Here is an 11,350-nt window from a genome sequence, read left to right as displayed (position 1 = left end):
CCACCCCTGCCCCATTGGGTATCATGCTATCATCGTCGAACTAGCTAACCGGAGCGATCGGAAGCGGATTCGCTTGAAATGTGCAAAGCTGCCGCTGCTGCTGGAAACGGATTTTCCATTTTTCCGATGCCAGACAACAATCCCGCCCGGTGCCCATTGAGCGTGCTCGCTCAATAGCCAGTGCCCGGACCGTTGAGTTGTGGTTGTAGCAACTAGTTGCTGCTGCTGCTGCTGCTGTCGCTTCTACTGCATCCACTGTTGGCCTTCCCTTTTCTCTTCGTCTAACCAGCGCTATCGGAACAGTCCAGTGAACTGGAAAACATAAACGAAATCCAGGAGACGGCTCAGCGGTGGCGAAGATGGGTTTGGGGGAAGGGTTCAGGGGGTGCTCGACGCTCGACCCCGTTACTAGGACACGAGAGCTTTCTTCGTTCGTTCGCTCCGGTTCGATCCCGACTCGACTCGACCCGATCTGTGGTCGATTTGTTGAGATTTTTTTAACCTTCTTTCCAGCGCCTCTCACTCTCTCTTCTTCCTCTCCCCATCTTTCGGTCCTCTTACGCTCCTCGTTGCTTGTAACATGCATAAAATATCATTCAGAAAATTGTGCACATAAATTGTGAAAGTATGTCTTCTTCTTCTACTACTACTTATTGTTCCCTCACCGTATCGAAGCGATTGAAAGTCACTCGCTTCATTCCGGGTTCTGGGCTTCACATCATTCGGAGTGCAGTTTCATCCTCCATCCCCCATCCCCCTTCCCCTGTGAACCGAGCGATGACACGGATGTACGGAGGATAGGTTGGCAATGATGCAATTTCCATCTATTCACCCAATTCCGGAGTAAGCTGTGCGCTTGCAGCAACCACCGTCTTTCCGCCTCGTCTCCATTGTCCAGGCGACATGCGACCCCGAGAAGGAACCCCGGTGCTGGCTCCCGGGGCTGGCGGACTTCTGGAAAGTTTCTCTTCGATGTTTTTAGCTCCTTTCGCCTACGGTTAGCGCCCACGGCGAATAGATTTCCTTTACCCTGGGACGAGACTTTTCCTCTCTCTCTCTTTCTTTTTTCATGTTTCATCAGCTGATGTTTGTCTCTTTCCTTCGTCTGGTTTTTTTTTGTTGCAACTCGTTTGACCGGATTCCTAGTAAGGTAGTAAGGATGGGATAGGAGAGAAGGTGGTTTGTGGTGCGGTCGTCGCACCAAGAGTCGCATAGTCGGCAGACAGTGCACCGCGCCGTCGCACCACCGCAAAAGCCCCGATTAAGGTAATTTATGTTGGTGGTCCCGCTGGTCGCGGCCCGGTGGTTCCGAAAGAGGAAAAAGAGGGGACTGGGGGATGGTTTTGTGTAATCCAATCCAGCGGCTCGCCGCCCAAACCGATTCGCTTCGGATCTTAATGGATTACATCATATAAAGTAATCGAAAAAGCTTATTCTCTACGTCCGTGTGTGTGTGTGCGTGCGTTTGCGTTGTTTGTGTGGTAAGTTATGTGTGGTATAGGGCCGATGCAACGGAGTGCGATCGTGCAGCAATTCCTTTCCAGGACATTCCGTAAGTGCGTCCATGAGGCTTTTATCGATTTTAAGCTTACAAGGGATGAGACCAAACATTTAAGGATGCAGTTTCGTTGCGACGATATCACGCAGGGGCACTCTGTGTTGTTCGGATGCAGAATATGTGGAGGAATAGGGAAACTTACCTAATTTTCCTTGGCACTTTAATTTTGAAGAGGAAACATTTTCCTCGACTAAGAGTTGATTAATGAAGAATGCAAAGTCTATTCAAGATGCCACTTACTTGCCACCATAATGCGAGATCATTGTTTATCGATTAGACAGCAAGCACACACATACACAGAGCACACTGACAGCACAGTGACAGCAGCACCGTTTCTCAATTTGTCAAGATGAACAGCATTGATATGGCATCCGTTTTGACGGAGTTCTATTATTAATGATCAATCCGTTTCAATCCTTTCGGCGCATGAAGATGACAACCTTTATCAAAAAGTTTAAAAGCCCGCGATAACACACACACAGAACAAGCTAATGAAAAAGGGGGCTGTCAGTTCCAAAACATCACTCGAAACGTCAAAGATTCTAAATCAACATCCGGCAATGCCCTACTGGCATCGGAATTGTGTATCATTTGCGTACGACTTGTGCGTAACGAATCATTTATCAGTAGCATCAGCAGGAATCGTCAAGGTGTCTACACTACAGGGTGCGTCATCCAGACAGGATCTATATTTAATTGTTGAATAACTTCGTAATTTTTCAGCGATTTGGGATTAACAAACCAAAAAACTATTCAGGAACTGAAGACAAATATGCGCAATGTCCAAAACCACTATTAGGGGCCACTATTTGTGTGTCGAATCGAGGTGGTCATTTGATATTTGTTCATATTCTGAGTGAACTGTCAACAAAAGGTATTGTATAACCTAAACAAAACTGGTTCATTTTTCAAAATCGGTTGAAAAATGGCGGAATTATTCAACATTTAAACAGGTCCTGTATACCCCAGATAAACATTGTACACAGATTTCCCCGATTTCCGGTGCGTGTAGCGGCCGCATGCCGTGGCCGCGAGCCCGCAAAAGTCAACTGTCAAACGCAGAAGGCGAGAATCCTCGACGATTCCAGGGGGATTGGCAGGTACTGTGTGCTTCCCGAAGTGTGATTTGGACACTTTTCTTTTGCGGTTTGGTGTTTAACCTCCCCGCGGTGGGTTTGGTGGTTGGATTTGGTTTTGTTTTGGGCTTTTCGGAGGGGAAAGTAGTAGCATCAACGCAGTTCGCACTGCGAAAGAAAAAAAACGACAATGCAAATACAACCATGCAGCAGCTCCTACATGACATCGATAGTGGATAAGGGGTGGAGAGGGAGAGTGGGGGGGGGGGTGTTGGAATAAATAGTGTCACTTCGTCTGGTTTTTATTAAGCTAGCTGAATATGCTGCACGCTGCAGTTGAATGACGCGGTTTACGCGCGGTAACGTCAACTACAGCTCCTTATCGATCGTATCGCCAATACCGACGCACAGTCCATCGTCCGTCGGGCCGCACACGTTCGGTGGACTGCACTTGGCACACTTGACGCCCTTCCGGTAGACGGGCTGGCCGAGCACGTTGTTGTGCGAGTAATTGCATACGTAGTACACGTACGAGCGCTTGTTGAGCTCGTTGTAGTAGCGCGTCGCCCCGCAGCCGACCTTCGTGACGCGATCGTTGGCCATCAGGGCAAAGTGCAGAACGTGGACGCTGGAAACACGAGAAACAATAGGAGAGCGTGTGTGTGAGTGCGTGTACGAGTGTGGCTGGATGCCAAAAATGCAGCTGGCAGTTGGTGCAATAGTTGTCCCGGATCCCCGGCGGTTTCGCTTACCCTTCGCCGACCTGCCGGTAGTCATCCATGACGGTCTGATTGGTATCGACGTACTCCTGCCACCACTTGTTGGTCAGATCGGAAATGGTGCGCTCGAGATCGATGGTGACGTTGCCGGGCCTCGACTTCCGGGCAATGTTCTGGCCAACGTTCCGATAGCGGCGAGTGTTGCGACACTCGTCCCGTGAGTAGAGACAGGTGCGGGCGTTATACTCGGCCAGCTTCGCCAGCTCATCGTCCCACTCCTGCGGAAAGAGGTACCACCGAGTGTAAGGATAATGGACCGTACGATGCGTACCACACACGCACACACACACACGTGCGAGGGACGGGAAAACCACAAGAGAAAGTCATTTGGAGAAAGTGCACGACGATGGCGGACGACCGTAGGTCAACTGTTTGGTTATCAGCGCCACTGCCATCACCGGAAGGAACCACTATAGTCCTGCTGCTGCTGGTGGCGATGGTGGACTATCCGATGGTGCTCTGTCCGTTTCGATGGCCCGCATTGGCTTGATTTAGGAAAACTAACATTTTCACTAGAGCTCTTTTTGTTTGACGTGAGCAAGAGTGCGCGGAGGGCACTGGAACACCAACAATGTACCCAGCAGCAGTAGCAGCAGCACTCTGGATGGAGCACAATTTGAGAAGAGAAGCAAAAAAAAAACGGCAGTGAAATTGCTACAGTGTTGCTGGTGGTGGGGATCGTTGGAACTACCAACTTGAAATTGGAAACGACTGATAGCAATCAGATACGCAGCAGCAGCGCACCACCCCTCCTTTGCAACTCACTCCGTGGGGCTCTCTCTCTCTGCTCTGCCGAGTGCATTTTGATTAGTTTTATCAAGCGCGATGGGGCACAGAGCACCGCACACACTAGTGTATGTGGTGCTTCGAGAAGTAGCATTTAGATTAAATTGGGGAAAATCGAAAAGCACTACTCTGTGCGATGGCTTTCCAACGACGTGTGTGTGTTGATAAAACAGTTCTCTCTGCAACAAAGTTGCAAGCAAAGCAGATATTATTATGGTCGTGCGAAAGCTATTAGCAATGTTATTTGTAACCACAGCAGTTCAACTAATGACTATTCCAATGAATTGAATTGAACACTAAAATCAAAGTTAACAGCAATTCAAAATCCTAGACGCATTTTTTAAAGCGCACTTACACCATGGGGAGGCTCAAACCAATGACTTTCAGGTTCGTAATCGACGATGCTACCATCTGCATCACGAGCACTTCCTATCGTGACTTTAGCTAAAACTGGTTTGAAATGCATCCCTAACCCCGATGCACTCGACACGATTGCCCCATTAGATTGCCGATCCCCAAAACGATTTCCAACCGGATGCCATCAACCTCCCCCCGCACCTACCCACACACCCCTTTCCCCTCAAGCTCACCAAAACGGGCATCCGTTCCGCGGGCGCAAATCCTTCCATTTTGCCGCTGGCCAACTCAGCGCGTAATCCGTTATGCAGCTTCAGGATGCGCTCCTTCAGGCTGGCATCCATCGTCACCAGCTGGACCGTGGTGGTGGGACAAAGCTCCCCGAACGTCTCCGGTGCCTCCGTTCCATTCCGGCAGGCGATGTGCGTGTGGTTCGAGTAGCACAGCGTCGGATCACAGTATCCCGTCGCCGTGTCCGCTGCCAATCCGTGCGACACAAGCGTAGCCACCAGCACTAGCAGAAGGCCGGCAAGAAGCAACTGCCGACTGGCCTTGGGACACCACCTCCTGGGCCACCGGGACCCCCTTTCACAGAGCATCATTTTTCACCGAGCGAAACGCGAGAACGTACGCGAGAATGCTGACTGAGGTTGGCGGGCCCGTGGGTCCGTGGTATTTATAAGCACCAGGCGCGGTTCCCACCACCCCGGTTGAAGGTGGGGTACGAGTGCGTTCCGACGCAGCAGTTCTCACGCCCGGTCAAAACGTGCTGCGCTATTCAAGCGAGGTGGTAACCGATTCCGGGTGATTGTTCCGCCGCCGCCGCCGCCGCTGCCGTGATGGCCGGGCTCGGGAAATAAAGTTATTTCTAATCATCATTATTCAGTTTAACCCCCAACCCAGGGGTGGGGCAGATAAGCGATCTCGATTTTCTCACCCACTCGCGATGCACTTGTAGGCCACGACGTTTGGTGCTCGCTCGCTAGAGCGTAATGTGCGTTAAATGAGTCGTGCTTTTGAGGGAGGGGAAGCTAGCAGTCTCTGGGTCTGATCGTGACCGATAGTCGATCACATCCGTATTCGAAATGGGGCGCAAAAATTGGTAAACTGGAGCGATAGTATCTCGGGAGATCGGTTTTTTTTTCCCCAAACAGAATCATATCGAGCCGGGGAACATGTTGGCATTTAAATTAATGATATTTCCTTTTAATCAACGCACGGTAGCTACTGGAATGGATTGTTTCCCAACTCTACGACTACGAGCAATCGACAATGTAGTCTCTGGGAAGGAGGAGAGATGAGTCAACGCGATCGATCGCGATCGGTTTCCATGTTCACACTCTACTATATCGCTGCGATCGTGGTCATGCAATGTTCGCGCGGTGCACGTGACTTGCGTGACGTCAAACATTTCCCGATGAGTTTAAATCGTTTTTCATCGATTGAACTCCGCCAAAAGCCGATACGCAACAGTATCTCTCGCCACAAACACACACACGCACGAATAGCAAATACAATTGCCGGCCCCGGTGGCTAAAAGCTGGTTGATTTGATTAGTAAAATAGCTTCACACAATTGATTTAGTTAATTATTGTGATTTATGTCATGTTGCCACATCGCCACCGCCACGAAATGCTCGTTGCATACCCTTTTCCCCCCTCATTACTGCCGCTGCAGGTAATTTGCTGGAGTTGTGTGCATGTATATATATTTTCACAAAAGTGTATCCAACTGGCAACGAGCAAACACCAAGGGCTCTGCACGATGTTATCGGTCCGCCGGTTAACCGGTATGAATTGTATCCGATAAATCAACATGAATGAGAACCAACACGATGGCACGGTTCGGCATTGCATACACGCACGCACCGGACACACCGGACATACCCCGGAAGGAGTGTGGAAAATGAGCAAACATCCCCACAACGCCACCCGTCCCTTCCTCCGGGGACACAAACAAACTTCGTTGGACTGTGAGGGAATTGGTTTGGTAAATGCAAACGATGTTCGGTCTGCCTTCCTCTGCAGAGAGAGAGAGAAAGAGAGAAAGAGAAGGAGAGATACCAGAGATGAATTAAGGACATTCGTGATTTGCCATCCTACACGTTGCCATTTACCCGCGCTCCACGGTCACGGTCAGTGCCCACGGACTGCTGTTGACCGTTCGGCGGGGTTTTGCTCTGACATTTTGACGACAGCGCGCGCGACGGTGGGTGGACACACCGCCGTTGCATTTGACAATTATTTAAATGAGGTTATGAAAATGTAAACACCGTTCCCGGGGCCCCAAGAAGTCCCGTGCGGTGGTGGTGCCAATATGATTATGCTTTCGTGGGCGCATTTCAAGGCGCTCACGAGGCCAACACTCCAGGATATCTTGCCCTCCCGCTCCCAACACAAAGACAACATCAAAAGCGAAAGAGGAAGGTGGGCGGCCATTGCTCGCTCGATGCCGGTGCGTGGTAGTTTGTGTTTAATGTTTCCGAGCACGTTAACTCAATTTCTGTTTTAGCGTTGCTCCCACGATGACGACGAAATCGTCGACCATCTCTTGTGCTTTATGCTGATGAGCATGAACTACGCGCTGCGGTGGGTCGGTATAAGGATAACACTGTCACCAACGCTCTGTAGAACCCCGCGCCACGTAACCATACTGCACCGAGGACTACCATACTGCTCTCTGTTCGCCGTGAAAAGAGTTCAGCTTGGAAGTTTCTTTGGGGGAAGTTCCCCTCACGAGGCGCTGACAACTCCATTGCTAATGAATTAAAAATTACCTTCACTATGCTATGGCACGGATGCACTCCCGGCAGGCAACTCTTTTGGCAGACGGCTACTGAAATGAAAAGCTGTTGAATGTGCTGATGTGTGGTCCCCGGTTGCCAGAAAGGACAGCTTGATATTTGCTTTATTTTTTGTTTTTGCTTCGGTGGCGAGCTTTTTCCCCGAGTGCACATGGTGGGGACCTTTTGAATTGCATATGATGTACGATGTGATGGAAAGTGCATAATAAGCGAATCATTTGTAGAAGCGCATAATACCTACCGTTCGTGGTTTTTCTATCGTAGTGTTCATTGTATTATCCGCTATTTGCTGCCTTTATGAATGCAGCCCTCGGTGCCCTCGCCGTTTAGCACGAAAAACACGGATGAGCAACGGAGTGGAAAGACGCTTTTCGGATACATGTCGAGGGTAGTCGTGAAAAAAGTATAGAAAAAGGGATGATGTTTGTCTTTTTGGTTTTATATAATTAATGTGTTTGTTTCTCGCGTTCAAAAGTGCTTCGTTTATTTTGGAAATAGTTTTTCAGTTTCTCTTGTTGGTACTTAGTGGTTTTAGCTAACATTTACTTTCCCCAGCCACCCACCCAGATCCCCACCGATCGATCGATCGCCCCTTCTGCCGCCTTCGATCTTACTTCGATTGGCCACCAATGTGGAAAACACAAAACAGTGCAACGTAAAGCCCGTCCCATCTTGCTTCAAAGCAATTCTCATTCTCTAATGTTCATTGATGGATGCTGACACGTTGATTGCATGCTCTGTTACCTGTGATCATCCTTTTTTTCATGCGCAACGATCGGCCTTTTCGCCTGTTTTCGGGTTTTTTTTTCGTGTTCTCATTACCTCCCATTACTCAAGCTATTACTTAACGATCATTCAAAAGTTTAACAAACAAAACGTGCCAGAGCGAAATTTGCGGGTTAAAAAGCAATAATATTTAAATGTTGCATCGCTTCATCCCGTTTTTGCATCCCCGGCCTTCCAATATCCATCGAGTAAGGTTCCATAGTTTAATAGTCATCATTTTAAAGTCAAGCTGCAATCAGCTAGTATTTTTTACTAGTTACAGAGTTAGTGTTTTCTTTTTTGTTGTTGTTGTTGCTAGATTTAGATCATTTTTGTTAGTTTTGGGTTAAGCTTTGGCTGCCTTGATTATTATCTGCAGTACACATACACGTACACACTTACGGAGGAAAACTAGTTACTTCTTCTTTTGTTCTTTTCAATTCTTAATGCGCGTTTCTTTTTGCTGGTTACCGTGTCGCTTTCTCGCATGCAATGTGGTTCTAAAAACACCAGCCACCAGCCTGTCTGTATCCGTGGTCCGTCTATCTGTGCGCCATTTTTTTTTTTTTTGTTAAGATTCCGCCTGGCGCCTGGAATGACGTGTACGGATTGCAGATCGCAGGTCGCGGCAATCCGTAGTACAGGGGGTGAGGGATGACACGAGTTACTTTGTTTTCTTTGTTTGTTTAATTATTTGGGTTCGCTTAGAGATAATTGACATTTAAATTTAAATATTTATTCTACTACTTTAACGATTGCAATCAGCAATAAGCAATTCGTGTGGCTATGGCATTAAAGTCATTCTTCTTCATGCATGCATGCTGCTTTCCACCGTTCCACCATTCCACCGAGTCCCAGTTTTATCCCGTGCTTACTTGCTGTTCGCGCTGGTTTTTGCTGTTAGTACATTTGTTATTGTTAAGGTTTTTGGTTTTTTTTTCTTCTTTTTTTGTTGGAGTTGTTTTGAACTTCGGAATGCATTCTCTTTTGTGCGTGTATGTGCGTGTGCAATGTTTTTAAAAAACGGACTAAACCTTCGACCGATCTCGTTTAACGGTATTGCATTATTGGCTCTGTTATGGTTCCGGCATGTTCAGTTACTTGGCCTCGGCCTCGCTTATTGTTGGTTTTTATTCATTTCCTTCATTATTGTGTATGGTACGCATATTCAATTACACTCGTCTCGTGTTACAATTTATGGGCATGGGCATTTTTTATGTAACTCTCTTCTCCGTTTCTACTTTCTGTTCAGCCGTTTCGCCACCCAAATTAATGCACACGCCCACCAGGGTGGACAGCAGCAGCCCCAGTGAGCATCATCGGTTAGAGTTTTCGCATTATTCGCTATCCATCATCGCAGCCTAGCATCGATGCTTTTAGTGGAGATTTAAATCAACCGACGTTTATCGACGTATTATTTAGATTGGCATTAATAAAACTACTACGACAGTTCCATCAACAACATGTATATTACTTAGCGAGACATCAGTTAGAGTGTTCTTTTTTTTCTTCTCTCTTTTGGGGGGAGTTTGTTTTACGTTTCTTAACATCCTTTAAACTATGTTGACTAAGTATTTAGTTAGCTTTCGTGTGTTTAGAAGGGGTGAGAGGGGGCTTGAGTTAGCCGTGTCGGGGGCCCTTTTTTTCGAGGCGTAAGCTGCAGTCCCCGCCGAGAACTTTGCCATTAATCAGACTACTCTTGTTATGTGTATGTTTGCTTGTGTGTTGTTTTTATTGTGTGTGTGTGAGGTGTTGGGTTAACGTTGGATAAATATTTTTTATTCATTTCAGTGCGAATTAGGGATTCATCTTTCCTCCTTCACTTTTGATCACGTTCGTCTATATTATCAGCGTGTTGTTTAATAATGCTATGTTATGGTTAAAGGATTCCAAAAAAAAAGAAAAGTTTCTAATGTAGTAGTGAAGAACACTGAAAATCCAATCCAACTCAGAAAGATAACAAAACTGATTGCTCATCAACGACCGTATCCGATGCAGCCTTGGACTAGTTCCAAAAATCAGATTTGTATACTAGAATCTTTATGGCTTTCAGCAAATCAAACGCTACCTGACCAAAGGAGCCAGTAATCCAACAATTTCGCCCGACGCCCGGCTTGGAAATCCCGTCCCAAGGGCACAATTTAAATCAATTAGCACTTCTCTATGAACTGGTACGTGCGTCACGTAGTAATGTTTTCCTTTCATAATGCCACAGGAAGCTCGACGGTGGACGATGTTCTCTACAAGTCCCGGGTTCGCCGCTGCCGAAAAGTATGCAAATATGTTTCCGCTGAAGCCGTGGGGTGGGTACATGGTACGAAGTGAAGTCGATGTGACTAAACGAGGGCCGAGCTCGGCCTTCCATCGGATGCGAATAGCGCATGGAATGAATGTGGACGTGCCAAAGCACTCAGCTGATGTTCAGCAGGGGAGCACTTTCATAAAAGATAATGGCATTCGCAAACACAGTCTGTGGACAGTCGGCGGCAGACCCAAAAAGAGGCGAGAACAATAGAGACAGAGGAGGTTTGCGATTTGAATGGTCACATAAACAGGGAAATCCTTTTTTGATTTCGGATGGTATTACACCACCTGGACAGCTGGAAGTTACCTGGAAGCTACCATTGAAATCAGTAGAGAATCATTGGCTACCATTGGCCGAAGTTCTTGGAATCATTTCGTGAGATTGCTGGTTGCATATTATTTCGCAGTAATGCAGACACTTTCTTATGATATAGCTCACAAAAAATCGCTCAAAATCCGTGGTCTTGTAGGTCCAAACGGAACGGAGGTTTTTTTCGGATGACCAGCAAGGGGGAAAATACGCAAACCAATCGTGGAAACGTTACGGATTTGGAATTATCTCTCAATGGGTGCATCTCTTATTACAGTGATTTTGACTCTTATTTAACTTTGGTCTCATAGTGTGTGTGTGTGTATTTTTTTTTTGTTATAAATATCAATATCCTTGCTTTACCTTGGCTTCCACTACCCCTCGATTATCCTCGATGAACGATCAATACGAACTCTTTGCCGGTTAAAATGAAAGCAACTTTTCCATCTAAATGTTTTTGCCCCCCCCTCGGCCGATGCCGGCATTGTAACGGAAATATGTTTCTCTTTATCTTCCTTTTGCTTTATCTTCTTTCCCCCTTTTTTTGTTCCACAAAATATGCTTCCTCGAAACTCGAAAACAATGCTGTATGCGAAACTCGAAACAATGTAG

At 47.1% G+C, this 11,350-nt stretch overlaps 1 protein-coding gene across 1 annotated transcript; it reads right to left on the bottom strand.

Moving 5' to 3' along the window:
- Positions 1–2,229: 2,229 nt before the first annotated feature.
- LOC125950208 (antigen 5 like allergen Cul n 1-like) lies at positions 2,230–5,192 on the bottom strand. Its single transcript, XM_049677977.1, has 3 exons — positions 4,790–5,192; positions 3,387–3,631; positions 2,230–3,262 (listed from the first exon to the last, which is right to left on the bottom strand). Exons 1-3 carry the CDS (start codon positions 5,156–5,158, stop codon positions 3,004–3,006), a joined length of 873 nt encoding a protein of 290 aa, XP_049533934.1. The 5' UTR covers positions 5,159–5,192; the 3' UTR covers positions 2,230–3,003.
- Between the last annotated feature and the right edge of the window lie 6,158 nt (positions 5,193–11,350).

The sequence above is a fragment of the Anopheles darlingi genome, chromosome 2 (assembly GCF_943734745.1).
Source record: "Anopheles darlingi chromosome 2, idAnoDarlMG_H_01, whole genome shotgun sequence".
In the NCBI taxonomy this organism is placed as follows: Eukaryota; Metazoa; Arthropoda; class Insecta; order Diptera; family Culicidae; genus Anopheles; species Anopheles darlingi.
This window is presented reverse-complemented; position numbering and strand designations above follow the sequence as displayed.